Consider the following 13,112-nt stretch of genomic DNA (forward strand, 5'->3'; position numbering starts at 1 on the left):
CCCCCCATCAGTTACCGTTTCTGCAGGTCACTTCAACGCGATGAGGCAAGCGTCCCAGTTGTCGGCTCGGTTGTGTGTGGGCGTGAATGATGACGATGATGTGCAGGTGTCGAAAGGTTGTCGCCCGATTTTGGCGAACGCGGAGCGCACTTACATTATTTCGGCCTGCAAATGGGTGCATCGCGTGTTGGGGGAGACACCGTACGCGACGAGTCTGCGGTTTCTGCTGGAGGTTGCACAGTGTGCGTGTGTCGCCCACGGCGACGACGCCGTGGTCACGACCACTGGCACTGACTGCTACGCCGAGCCGCGAGCCGCCGGTCGGTATAAAATCTTCCACCGCACGGAAGGCATTAGCTCCACCGAGATCACCGCGCGTCTTACACACGCGTGTGCTGACGTTGGACTTGTAACCCGCAGCACCTGCCTCGACTACGCCCGTCCTGTAACGTCCTACCTCAGTTCCAAACGTCTCTCCAAGTTCATCGAGAAGGCGCCACACAGACCTGCACTACTCGCACCCGTGGACACCGTCCACTCCCTCCACGCAAAGGCGGCAAAGACGGAACCCCACAGGACTGTGGCTGGCGACGCCACGACCGGAGACGAACTTGTTCCGATGTGTACCACTACGGGCACCGCGCAGTCTTCCCCAGAGAACGTCCGCCTCATGCCTTCTATAGCTTTATCTAGTCAGCAGCTGCAGTCGCGTGCTAATGTTACTTCGAATGAAAGGAGTTCCGGAAACGGCAAAAATCCAGGAAACGGCAAAAATCCAGGAAACGGCAAAAATCCAGGAAACGGCGGGAGTTCGGCGAGCGGCGGGAGCCCGGTGGCGAAGGAGGCGATTGCTGCGAAGACCAGTTTCGGTTGTCTGGGGGGGAAGGATTGCGATGAGTATCGGGGTATGAATGTGATCTACACGCGTGGTGCGTTTGACATTTTGAGGGCAGATCACATTCGGTTATTGGAGAAGGCGCGTTCGATGGGTGATTATTTGGTGGTGGGTGTGTTGAGTGATAGTGTGTGTGCGTCGTTGGATCCGGAGAACAGACACGCTCCGATCCTCAGCGCTACGGACCGGATGCTTAACTTGTTAGCTCTGCATTGTGTGGACGAAGTGATCTGTAATGTCGACTGGGAACTAGACCCGTCCATGCTCGCCGCCCATCGAATCAACAAAATCGTCCTACCACGGGACTCCTCACGGATCCTCGCGCTCGAGAAAGAGGTGCCCCACATCTCCTACTCGCTCGAGGAAAGCTCCCCTGCACACCACCAGTTCGACCCCGAAGGCAACCTATTCGAAAAGGCAGCCACCGAACACTCCGAAGCCACCGCCGAAGACTCCGTCGTTTGGATCGACGATTGCTACAATGTTAATGATCTGAGATGCACCCTAATAGACATGGCAAACCACCTAAATCACTATGAAATCCACTTGGATAAAAGGTACGACCTCGTCAGACTTGCACTCCAAACTTGCACACGTCAGGTGTGTGCACACACCATATTTCTGTGTGCACACACCAGACACGGACCCGTGCACACACTTTTGCACAGATAAAGTTGCTGTGTGTCAGGCAAGCAAAAGAAGCTGCAATGCAAACTAACAAGTCGGGCAAAACCGCCTGTGTGGAATTGTAAGTAGAGTTTTTCGTCGCGAGGCCGAAGAGTGCCTTACTCTGTAGAGAGATGATCCTGAAGAGAAGGGTGCTAAAAATGAGATGCCAAGAAACTAGCACACATGGTATAAAGACACGTGTGGTCACGACGCGTGTAGTAATGGCACGTGCGATAACGGCAGGTACGGCGAAGACAATTATAGCGAAAGATGGCAGCAGAGAAAACCAATGAGTTTATAAGCAGAAACCGCGGGGTCAAGCTGCGGGGTCAAGCTGCGAGGTCAAGCGGCTGGACCAGTTGAGCTAGACATGCGAGGCATGTATTTTCGATGAGAGGCGAAGCTGTATTTCGGCGACGATTTTGATCCATTCGTGGAGTGAGACTTCTTCTCGTTCTTTCTCGATGTATGCCTGAGTAGAGCAGGGTAGATTCATGGAGACGAGTTTGAGAAGTCGTCTTCCAAGTTCTTCATTTTTGGTTCGCTTAGCTTCGGTGGCTATTTGGATTTGTTTATCGATGCGTGCGACCATGTCAAGAACTTCATCTTGGTCGCATTGGGTTTGGTCGCATTGGGTTTGGTCGCATATATAGTCTTCAAAAGGTGCGTATAGAAGGCCGATGGTCTTCTTGATGTACTCAGGGCCAGGGCCTCGGACGGCAGCCTCAAGCTTCAAGTCATTTCTGGCCGTGGGGGGCGTAACTCGAATAGCCACGGGTGCCGGGAGACGTTTTTGCGGTACAAACCGCGATGCCTTCGTATCCATCCTTGCCCAAGCGGCTATCTCATGCAACTGTGTGAAGGTCAGGTCCGTGCTTGCCCAGCCCAATACCAATTCGCGTGGGTTCAAACGCTGCCGAGCCAACACAAATGACTCATGATGCTGACGCTGCGGCAACTTACCCGCATCCTCTGGACTCACGTAATTCGGGATTGCATCCTTTATCCATAACGCCCCGTCATCTAACAATGTACCCAACAACGTACATAAACAATGCTAAAACGCACACGATGATATTACGAGCCCTAGTCTGTCTGTTTCCGGGCGCCTTGCCAATTCCGTGCCACTTACTTGAACCTTTTGCCCTCGTCGAAGGTGAGCATCCAAAATCACACTCAATGCTAGAGGCGATACTGTAATCCTCGGGTACAGCCCTTCAAACACATCTCCCATTTTTGGCCGGCGTAAAAAAAAGGGGCGGGTACGACAACAACATTTGGGTAAAGACCTTGGGAGAATGACATTGGCACAGTCGGGCGCACAAACGTACAGTCATGCCCAGTCGGGCAACGTTTATATCCGTTAAAAACACAGACTGTTTTCAGTATAACGCTGACGGATAGCTCCAACGCTGGTGGTCCCATGGCTGGAGGCCCCAACACCACTGGTCCCAGCGTCGCATGGCTGGCAGCCACCTCAAAACTCGTCCAGGCCGTTGTAGGTTCGTACGGATGACTTTTGGGCGTGTGTAAATTTGGCTTGAAGCAAGTTGACTTGTATTCAACTAGGTTCATATCAAGCTGGGTGGGAGATATGTAAGTTAATTGAGGCGATGGTACTCGCCGGCTCCTCCGTGTGTGTGTGTGCACACACGCCCCCACACAGTGACCGGCCTGTGTCTCAACTGCAGGGATTGGAGGCCCGTGGTCCTCTGCCAGGCCTGTCCCCGGGTGAAGTGACGCAGAGCCGTTCTGCCGATAGCGTTCTCCGCTAATGTCGGACGGTAAACGTCGTATGGTAACGTCGTACGGTAACACTGCGACGTTCGGCAGCACTCGTTTCGGGTAGGAGGGGCGGCTTAGACGGCATCCAGCGACTTTGGTTCGTTGTCCGCTTCCTGTTCTGCCGTTAGTCTGTCTTCTTGTTTGAGAACCTTGCGCCACCAGCGAGAGCAAGTGTTGATGTGGAGCAGGTCGACACGTTCGCCGAACATTGGTGTGCAAAGATTGACACCTTGTTCGCGACAGAGTGCGAGGGAGCATTCGAGGGGGTCTTCCCAGGTATGGAAGCCGAGGTCGAAGGTGCAGTTGTGAATGGGCACCATCCAGCGGCCGCGCAGTTCGAGGTGTGCCCGCACGGTTTGCTCCGGTAGCATGTGGTTGTAGGGCCAGTACTCACGGTTGTATTGTCCGTTCTCCATCAAAGTGACGTCATAGGGGCCGCAGACCTTGCCAATGGCCGGGTACATCAAGTGGTAGCCTGAGTCGCCGCTAAAGAACAACTTGAAGTCTTTCACCGGCAAGTCGAGGGTGGGTGCCGTCTCTGTCGAAACAGTTGGGGCCGCGTTTTGACCTTCAGCAATGTTCCCCTCTACTCTTTCCAAAGGCTCGGGAATTGCCGGCAAATTCACAGACCATCTCTGACCATCGGGGCCGGTCAAGGCTGGTTCGGTCCAGGTTTGATAACGCATGTGGATCGACCAGGAGCACCAGAGCGTCTTCATGCGGTCGAAAAGCCCTCGACCGCTGTGGTGCTGCGCGGGGGAACAAACGAAACGGAGGTCGCCAATGTCTGTGCACTGCCACCAGTCCAATTCGCGGATCTTTGCGCGAGGCACGCCGAAGCCTACAAGGGTTTCGCCGAGAGCGAGCGGCACCAGGAAGTGCGACGTCTTGGGGGCCAGGGTCTTGATGGTCTCCTCGTCTAGGTGGTCATAGTGATTGTGCGAAATCATCACTACGTGGACATCAGGCATTTCGTCCGCAGTAATGGGCATTCGAGAAAATCTCCGGGGACCAGCCATTTTGAACGGAGAAGCCCGCTCCGAAAACACAGGGTCCGTCAGCACCAATAAACCACTACTTCCTCTCCCGCTACCAGGGAACTTCATCAGCACCGATGAATGCGAAAGCTTCCACATCGACATTGGGCATGCGTCACGGAGAGCTTCTGCGGTCATAGGCGTCACCGGAATATCCACTTGCGGACGGCATGCTTTGTCTTTCGCCATGTTCTTCCCCATGATGGTTATAAGATTGCCCATCGTCATCCCAGGCGGAGGCCCACCAACGTTCTGGAACCGGCCGTTTACGTCGCGTACGCTTTTATACTCCATGCACCCCTAAAATTTATCAATAAAGGTGGCCTAAAAATCGATGGGCCTTTTTTGGAAGCGCGCGCAAACACGCGTGCGCGAGTTGGAGCAAAACGGTTTGCTGCCGCACTACCGTATAGCAGTCGGCTGGTAATCGGCTGATGACTGGTGAAGCCTTGCAATTAAAATATCGGCAATTTTCGACGAAATAGGCTCGACGGTGACTGCCGACTGAATTTTGCCGCGGATGTTGCAGCAGGGGCATTTGAGGTGCAGGTTGATCGTTGTGAGCATCATTACAACGCATACGCATCGCTGACATATGCTTCGCTTGCAGCAGCGCCAGCGGAAGCTGGCGGGTATTAAGAGGCAAGACTCGCAGATTGTATCCTTCACCATATACAGTAGTTCGCTCCGGACGTCCCTGATGCTCCAGTCCAGGCTGCTGCCCATGACGTAGCTGACAACGTGGCCAAAGGTCTTGGACAAAATGTCAACGCGCGATGTCCATTGGTGAATTGGCACCGCCGTTTGATAGGTCATCGTCTGCAGGGCGGTCCAGAGACGAGTGTTCAATAGCATGTGCGACCGGTCAATCAACTCCACCATCCCGTCCTTGACTGGCACATTCCCCACGTGTTGTAGCCGGTTCGTCCACGACAGTCTAAAAGCTTATCGTTAGGAATGGGAAGGACACAGGGAGGAAAGAACATTCAGGGGGAGGACATACAGGGGGAGGGAAGGACTTGTGGGCGGGAAAGGACTAGTGGGCGGGGAAGGCTGGTGGCAGAGCCCACAGGAGTTCTTTAATTCGGACTGTTTCTATCGCGCAAGAGAGTTGGGTATTGAGGAACTTGACGGTAGCTTGTTCCTGACGTTTGACTGTTGTGGTCAACTCAAGCGCGCTTACTATCTCGGGCGCGTCTTCGCTGAAAGGGGGTTGCTGGACGCTAAAGCATGATCTAGCTTGCGTTCCTGCGTTTTGTTTCGTGGGCGAGAAGAAGGAGACCATGTCGCTGAAGACGGAGGTGGTCGTGCCCGCGAGCGTGGAGAAGGAGGAGATTCGGTCTCCGAGCTTGGGACTGGAGCCCCACTGGGGTAGCGGCTCCGTGACGTAGTCTGCGGCGCAGTCCCGCTTCGCAGCTGTCTTACCCCCTTTCCTCTGGGGCTGGTCCTCGTCAAATGCCAGAATGGAAGACAAGGTCTGCTCAAACGCCTCTTCGTAATGCTGATCTTCTTCCGCCTGCTGTTTAAGATCCGTAAAAATCTGCAACAACTGTAACCACTCGCTGTTCTCCCGCTCCGACTCTCTCTCAATCGCCTGAATCGCCGCCTCCAACCTCCTCTCCAGTTCGTCAAACACTTCACCGTTCAACGGCTCCGAACTCGCTCTATAGAACACTCCCATTTTCCTCGCAACGCACACCCCCCGCAGTACTGTGTGCACACACCCTTCCTCTTACAATGATCCACCCAAAAGCGTCTGGATAGCCGTCCGACAACCAGCCAACATCTTCACCACAGTGAGAGGCTCTTCCTCGTCGTCCGAGCTACTCAAATCCATGATGAGGGAGCGACTCGAGAAATTAAAATGCAACCTAACCACTTAATGACACAACCACCACTTACTCGTGAACATAAACCACTTGGGACTCGATTACTTGACTCGGTCGTGCGGTTACTTGACTCGGTCATTTGACTCTACGAGACTCGTTGAGACCAGATTCGTAAGGATCGATTCATGCGTTCGGACGGTGTTCGTTACGTGGTTACGACCACGTCCGTCCGCCAGGAATCGCCCCAAGAAGAGGTTCGGCTTAGTGCTGCACACACGTGTGCAAGGGTTTGATGTGATGCCCCCCCTCCCAGTCCAGCTCTGCAAACCGATGCCTGGGGCGTGCAGGTCAATGTTCGGGGAATTTCCGTGTGTGGGCGGTTTGGTAAAAATGGCGGCGGGCGAGCCAGCTTTTTAATTCCATGCCCAAGTTCAGCGGCCGTGCCGGCTCTCGAGCGCCGCACACCAAGTTGCTGGGTCAGCGCATTCCAGGAGACGCCACCGGTGTCACCAAGTCCCGCGATTCCCGGGTTAATCGCGCACCGCTCCCGGGCCGCGGGGCGCAAGTGGGTCGCGCGCCACAAGCCGGTTCGGCAGCCTTAAAGGACATCATCAAGGGCAAGTTGTCGGCGAAGCAGCGCGTCGCGGCGACTTTAAGCAAAAAAGAGCGGCGGAGAGCTTTCAATTTGGACGACGACGAGGGGGAGGAGACGGAGACGCTGGTGCTGAAGGGGGGCCGGTCGGTCTTTGAGATGAGCCGCCAGGATATTGCGGCCGCCCTGGACAACTTGGGCGACAAGGGTCTGCAATTCAGCGACGATGAGCAGAGCGAGCGGCAACTCGACGCGGGCTTGACAGGCAAATTTTTGTTTGGCGCCGGACGTGATGTCAGTGGTCATGCCGGCCACGATGCTGACGCTGGCAACGACGACGACGTCGATGGGGACGAAGACGAGGGTGTGTCTGCATCGAGGAAGCGGTTGAATCGAAAGGAGAAGTTGGCTGAGTTGATAAAGTCGTCGAAGCAACAGCGGTTGGCGAATTCGCAGTTGCGGCACCAGCAAGCTTCCTTATTGGAGAGTACGAACGACGCCCTTAAGACCGTGTTGAACGACCTGGACTTCCGGCCAGCTAAGAACACCCCCGCGTACACAAAGTATGTGAAGGAGCAGCAAGACCTGGAGGAGATTCGCGACGTGCGAAGTGCGCTCGAAAAAAGCCGAGACGACGACTTCGACCGACTTACCAGAGAACTCGCCGTTCAACCCACCGGCCAAGCCTCAGACAGGGTCAAGAGCTTGTTCGAACGTAAGCTCGAGGAAACCAGAAGCCAACAACTTGAAGAGGAACGTCGTGCGGCAGAACTTGCCAGAGCGTCCAAACTCCTCCGGACCAACGATTTGCTCCACGCAACCGACGACTCCGAAAGCGACGACGACGACTCTGAAAGCGACGGCGACGACTCTGAAACCGACTCGGGCACACCTCCCAAGCACACACGGGCCGCCAAGCACATGGGCGACTCCCCTTCGGGCCTCGACAACGACTCCACCGGCTCCTCCTCCGGTTCTGAAGGACCCTTTAGCGAATACGGTACGGACAGCGATATTGACTCTAAACTCAGCGGATAAAAGGCTGCAAAACGACCAAAGCTGCACCGAAGGTCAAGCCGAGCCAAAGACCAATCAGCCGAAGACCCGGCCAGCTGGATCCGCCCAAGCATCTGGCCGTCGTCTATTCTTCGTCGTCGTCGTCGTCGTCCGGTCGTCGGTATCGTCTGGTCGTCGTCGTCGTCTGGTCGTCGTCTGGCAAATAATTTACTATGCGGGGCGCACACACGTGTGCGGCATATAGAAAGGTGTCTCACTGGTTGTTCTCGGCGAGGGGTCTTCAGCGGTCACGTTTCGTATTGGCGGCTTCATTGGCGGCCAGGTCATCTGGCGCCCGGCCGTCTGCGTCGCCCACGTGTTCTGACGAAGTTCCGTCTTGGTTCTTGGGACGTTCTGTTGGTAGAACGACGGTGGAGACATCGGAGCCAACGCCGGCAGCGGCGTACGCCCTTTTTCTAGCTGGTTTCGCAACGATTTCTCTTTCGGGGCTGTACCCCATGCCCCGGAGCAGGGCCAGTCCATAATCTTTGACCGCGTCGCCTGTGTAGGTGGGGGCTTCTCCAATAACAAGATTGTGTGCGTTCCTTAGAAAGCCCGCAGCCTTCGGCCTCTTGGGCGGCGACTCTGCGGGTTGTGACTCTGTGAGTTCTTTGAAGTGTGTGGAATTACTTAGCCCCGGGGGGCCGAGATCTTCGCTGCCAAGGAGCGTCTGCGCCTTCTCCCAGGCCTCGGGCCCCTCGGCCGCAGGGTCGATAACCCGAGGTCCATCAGGTCTCGGTGGCAGGTGTTCAATATGGAGCGGGTTCGCACACGGGATCACAGGCTCGGGTTCAGGCGCCCCGATTTGCGCGAACGAGGAGACCGGCTCCCGGCGGACCTGCTCCACCTCGTCCTCTCCCGCCCCTGCGAACTGTTCAGAGGCACTCGGTTTAATACACGATCCTAGACTCGATGCCGGCTTAACACTCGGCGCGGTTGCAGCGCCAGCCCGGGCAATTGGTGTGCAGTCATCACTTCGCGATATCCCTGCAGAGGGAGCCAGAGGCGCCTCTGCCGGCCGCCGCTTCCTGTAGTCGGCCGCGTTGCGGAACTGCAGCTGCCCGGGTGCGGGCCCCTTGCCCTTGAGCTGCACTTTAAAATTCATGTGGTCCCGGAGGCATCAGTACTGGGTTGCGGGTCTTGCAGTAGGTGTGGTCAGCGTCTGGTTCTACTACACGCTGTGTTCAAGGCCGAGACAGGAAGCGCCTAAGCAACAAATGGAAACAGTAGCAGAAAAAGCCGACCTGAAGAACGGTGGTGGCGACTGCACCAACGGTGGCTGTGGCGACGGTTGCGGCTGCGGTTGTGACGGTTGCGGCTGCGGTTGCGACGACGGTTGCGACGACGGCGGGTATGAGGATTCGGGAGTGCGGGCGGAGTTGGGTTTGTGTGGTGGAGACATTGAGAGTTCGGCGGTGCCGAACGGTTGTCCGGAGGCGTTGCCTGTGACGCGTGCGCGTGTGTTGGCGGTTACGGAGGAATCGGGGTCGTCGGAGTCTGCGACAGTAGTGGTGGCGCCGTTGTGGGTGAATCCGGCGGCGTATGGTTGTTATGTACGGACCTTTGGTTGTACGCACAATGCGAGTGACGGGGAGGTGTTGAAGGGTGTGTTGCAGACTGCAGGGTTCCCGGTATTGGAGTCGCTGGAGGGGGCGGCGGTGGTGGTGTTAAATACATGTACGGTGAAGAACCCGAGTCAGGAGGGTGCGTTGAATATGGCGCATCGTTGTCGGCGGAACGGGCAGTTTGTGGTCGTGGCGGGATGTGTTCCACAGGCGGACGCTAACATGAAAGAGTTAGCGACGTTCAGTTGCATAGGCATCAAGCAGCTGGATAAGGTGGCAGACGCCGTAACGGAGACAATCAAGGGCAACGTTTACCGCGCTTTAGGACAAGACAGAGCCCTCCCCTCATTAGACCTGCCCAAAATTCGGAAAAATCGGTTCGTTGAGATCATCCCGCTCTCCACCGGCTGTCTGGGCGCCTGTACTTATTGCAAAACACGTTTCGCTCGGGGAAGTCTAGGGTCCTACGAGCTGGCCGTCATTCTCGGCCGCGTCGAACAGGCCGTGAAGGACGGCTGCCAACAAATCTGGCTGAGCAGCGAAGATACCGGCGCCTACGGACTTGACATCGGACTCGACATCAGCCAACTTTTGTTCGCAATCGACGCCCTACTCAATGACTTGGCCGCAAACGTCATCTGCAGGCTCGGCATGACCAATCCGCCTTATATTCTAGACCACCTAGACGATATTGCCACCGTCCTCCAACGCAAACACTGGTTCAAATTCCTTCATATACCCGTCCAAAGTGGGAGCACCAAGGTACTCACCGACATGAACAGGGAGTATACTCGCGAAGACTTCGAACGCTGCGTCACTGCACTTAGAAACCGCATACCCGACATCACCATCGCCACAGACTTTATTTGCGGATTCCCCGGAGAAACCGACCAAGACCATCAAGCCTCCCTCGATCTCATTGCCCAATACAAATTCCCCGTCATCAACATCAGCCAATTCTACAGCAGACCCGGCACCGCCGCCGCCAAAATGCCAAAGGTCAACTCCGCCGTCGTCAAGAAACGAAGCACCGAAATGACGCACCTCTTCCAAACCTACGAAACCTACCAACACAATGTCGGCCAACTCAAGGAAGTCTGGTTCGACGGCCGCAGCGACCGCTCAGACCATTTCACCGGCCATACTGCCGAATACGTCAAGGTTCTTGTGACGACTGGTGTCGAAATGGGCAAAAAATACCTCGTTCTAATAGACAAGGCTACCAAATGGCACTTGGAGGGAACTGTGGTTGAGTAAAAAGTGTGTGCACACGCGTGCGCTGGCTTGAATTGCAATGAAATTTTGCGCAATTTCACTTTCGTGTGAGGAATACCAAACTAATGATACAAACTTCCTCAGTTTTGTGCCTTGTAAATAACATCTGCAACGCCGCCGAAAATTCTACGACGGCAGCCGAAAGTTCTACGACACCTGCCCCAGAGGATACTACGGTTGATCCCCTGTCTAGTCTATCAGCAGAGGAGAGGTTGCAAGCCGTAAGCCTTATGTGTGGTGCACCAACTTCGTTGTAGTTACAAAAACAGCAAGTTACATTGCAAAACGAACAAATAACAGAGCTAAATCACAAGAACGAAGGGATATTGAAGGGAATCGATCAGCTAGAGACAAAGGCCGCGAGTCTGGAGCAGCGTGCATTCGAATCGCCCACAGTTCAATCTGTATTAGAGAAGGCAGCAGCTAGCTCCGTAAATACTACTAAGCACAATGATGGTCCGATACATATTTTCCGGTACATACAAAATACGTTCGCACAGAGTTTGCAAGCTCGAAGGCTTGCGGAAGCCGAGAAGGCGTCAACGCCCCGCGTTGTGGTACAGAGCGACCAGAGTAAGAACCGCGTATGATTACTGGTACTGGGTTTCAGATTCGCAATTGACCCGGGCTGTGGAGAGGGCCAAGAAGAACGAGGAGTATTACATTGGCCACTACAAGAGCAAGGAGGAGATGGAGGAGGCGTTAAAGAAGATGGAGGCGCGTGTGTCATTTCAAACACGGGCGGCAAGGTTGGAGGAAGAGAGCATCGAGCTGGACAGTCATTTGACCCGTGCTCAGAAAGCTTCTCGCTTGCAGAGACTTGAACTCCGAACCCGAGATATGGAACATGAATACAAGATCATGAGATCGGCGCTCCGCAACTGGGACGCTCTCCAATCCACTTGAGGAAAGGCGACTTCAGCAGCGGGGTCTTCGCGCTAAGGAGAGGACCCCATACATATAGGAGTACCCCATCCGTGTGGGAGGACTCTGTGCGTGTGGTAGGACACATGCTCAAGAGAGGAGTGGGAAGGTCCGGTGTGTAAAACATCTTCTCTTGACCTGGGTAGGACCAGAGTGTTTTTTTTACTAACCAATTATAGCAGATGCTCGTGGGTCGTGAAAGGCGACTATTGGAGATGACGCAAAGATACCGAAGTTTGAAATGTGTTGTAATTGATGCGCAGTATTGCGATGATAACAACCAATATGCTGGGTCCCTATATAGTTACCGTTCTCCCATAATCAGCAACATCTGTTTCTACTGGCCGGAAGCGAAGGCAGGACTAATATGTCGTGTTATACATAGCGCGTTGGGTAAGAAACCGGCTTTGCCGTTGCCGGATGATGTGGATGCTGCAGGCTTGAGCATTGAGGGGTGCATGAAATTGCGACGAAGGTGGTCCAAAGACTGTAGTAGTTTGGTTTATCGAACAACTCGTTACCCCCATGAAGGCCAGCCGCTCTTAATAGAAAGCTCTAAGGGACCCCCGGCTTCCGTTCACATGGACTTGCTCTATGGCTACGACGATGTTTATGAAATGATGCGCGACTCAAATATTCACAAGGTTGGCTGCGAATTAGATAAATTAGCCCACTCCTTGTACGTCCATTATGATATGGCTTTGGTCAACTTCTCTAACATACCCGAAGTAGACCCCGTCAAATCCGGCTCTAACATGCATATCGACCCAATAACTGCCTTCGTACCTGAGGCCGTTTTAAGCGACATACACGATCGAATTACTGTCATGTACAAAAGCTTCCTCGAACACCGCAGCACCGTTCACCACAACTTGGCGTACCAGGATAAAGGATTCTTCCTCCGGCGAACGAGCCTGAGAGGGCACGACCGTGCCGGATATGGACACGACCGTTCCGGATATGGACACGACCGTTCCGGATATGGACACGACCGTTCCGGATATGGGCACAGACAGTTAACGATTGATTCACGACCAATGACGGATTCACGACCAATGACAGATTCACGACCAACGGCGGACTCACGACCAATGCCGGACTCACGACCAATGATGGACTCACGACCAATGATGGACTCTCGAGCTGTGGAACCACCTTCGAGCGAGTACGTACCGTTGTCGGAACACCGGGGACGAAGGTCCGCTTGCGAATTTTACTCTCGCGACGACCCACAACGAGCGTTCCGCGAGGAGTCTCCAATGGATGAATGCTCTCGACCGATGCGCACCCCCAGTATTGAAGACCCAATTCCAATGCGGGAGGGACGACCAATGGACGGGGAATCTATGGACGGAAGACCTATGGAAGCCGGAAGACGGGACCGATCATGCAGCGGACAGGCGCGTCCGGCTAAAGCGGACTGCAGGGGAGGGGCAGCGCGGCGCGGCTCGCCTGAGAGGTTGTCAGGCACTCGGAAGCCCACGC

The 13,112-nt window shown here is 54.8% G+C and overlaps 9 protein-coding genes across 9 annotated transcripts; 5 read left to right on the forward strand and 4 right to left on the reverse strand.

Moving 5' to 3' along the window:
* Window positions 1-40: 40 nt before the first annotated feature.
* Window positions 41-1,647, forward strand: GNI_138560 (cytidylyltransferase; the record flags this gene model as incomplete). Its single annotated transcript, XM_011134195.1, has 2 exons — window positions 41-1,452; window positions 1,584-1,647. 2 exons carry the CDS (start codon window positions 41-43, stop codon window positions 1,645-1,647), a joined length of 1,476 nt encoding a protein of 491 aa, XP_011132497.1.
* Window positions 1,648-1,928: 281 nt separating this feature from the next.
* Window positions 1,929-2,798, reverse strand: GNI_138570 (JAB1/Mov34/MPN/PAD-1 ubiquitin protease; the record flags this gene model as incomplete). Its single annotated transcript, XM_011134196.1, has 2 exons — window positions 1,929-2,621; window positions 2,697-2,798. The coding sequence occupies 2 exons, from the start codon at window positions 2,796-2,798 to the stop codon at window positions 1,929-1,931; spliced, it is 795 nt and encodes a 264-aa protein (XP_011132498.1).
* Window positions 2,799-3,423: 625 nt separating this feature from the next.
* On the reverse strand, window positions 3,424-4,680 carry GNI_138580 (putative Zn-dependent hydrolase of beta-lactamase; the record flags this gene model as incomplete). Its single annotated transcript, XM_011134197.1, has 1 exon — window positions 3,424-4,680. One exon carries the CDS (start codon window positions 4,678-4,680, stop codon window positions 3,424-3,426), a length of 1,257 nt encoding a protein of 418 aa, XP_011132499.1.
* A 108-nt stretch (window positions 4,681-4,788) lies between these two features.
* GNI_138590 (hypothetical protein) lies at window positions 4,789-5,268 on the reverse strand (the record flags this gene model as incomplete). The annotated part of the gene is made up of 1 exon (XM_011134198.1): window positions 4,789-5,268. One exon carries the CDS (start codon window positions 5,266-5,268, stop codon window positions 4,789-4,791), a length of 480 nt encoding a protein of 159 aa, XP_011132500.1.
* A 154-nt stretch (window positions 5,269-5,422) lies between these two features.
* GNI_138600 (hypothetical protein) lies at window positions 5,423-6,067 on the reverse strand (the record flags this gene model as incomplete). Its single annotated transcript, XM_011134199.1, has 1 exon — window positions 5,423-6,067. One exon carries the CDS (start codon window positions 6,065-6,067, stop codon window positions 5,423-5,425), a length of 645 nt encoding a protein of 214 aa, XP_011132501.1.
* Window positions 6,068-6,636: 569 nt separating this feature from the next.
* GNI_138610 (Nop14-like family protein) lies at window positions 6,637-7,845 on the forward strand (the record flags this gene model as incomplete). Its single annotated transcript, XM_011134200.1, has 1 exon — window positions 6,637-7,845. The coding sequence occupies one exon, from the start codon at window positions 6,637-6,639 to the stop codon at window positions 7,843-7,845; it is 1,209 nt and encodes a 402-aa protein (XP_011132502.1).
* Window positions 7,846-9,080: 1,235 nt separating this feature from the next.
* On the forward strand, window positions 9,081-10,685 carry GNI_138620 (MiaB-like tRNA modifying enzyme, archaeal-type family protein; the record flags this gene model as incomplete). Its single annotated transcript, XM_011134201.1, has 1 exon — window positions 9,081-10,685. One exon carries the CDS (start codon window positions 9,081-9,083, stop codon window positions 10,683-10,685), a length of 1,605 nt encoding a protein of 534 aa, XP_011132503.1.
* An 83-nt stretch (window positions 10,686-10,768) lies between these two features.
* GNI_138630 (hypothetical protein) lies at window positions 10,769-11,609 on the forward strand (the record flags this gene model as incomplete). The annotated part of the gene is made up of 3 exons (XM_011134202.1): window positions 10,769-10,924; window positions 10,961-11,276; window positions 11,314-11,609. The coding sequence occupies 3 exons, from the start codon at window positions 10,769-10,771 to the stop codon at window positions 11,607-11,609; spliced, it is 768 nt and encodes a 255-aa protein (XP_011132504.1).
* Window positions 11,610-11,809: 200 nt separating this feature from the next.
* Window positions 11,810-12,545, forward strand: GNI_138640 (hypothetical protein; the record flags this gene model as incomplete). The annotated part of the gene is made up of 2 exons (XM_011134203.1): window positions 11,810-12,456; window positions 12,512-12,545. The coding sequence occupies 2 exons, from the start codon at window positions 11,810-11,812 to the stop codon at window positions 12,543-12,545; spliced, it is 681 nt and encodes a 226-aa protein (XP_011132505.1).
* Window positions 12,546-13,112: the final 567 nt, after the last annotated feature.

This window comes from Gregarina niphandrodes, assembly GCF_000223845.1.
Source record: "Gregarina niphandrodes unplaced genomic scaffold scaffold00037, whole genome shotgun sequence".
Classification (NCBI taxonomy): Eukaryota; Apicomplexa; class Conoidasida; order Eugregarinorida; family Gregarinidae; genus Gregarina; species Gregarina niphandrodes.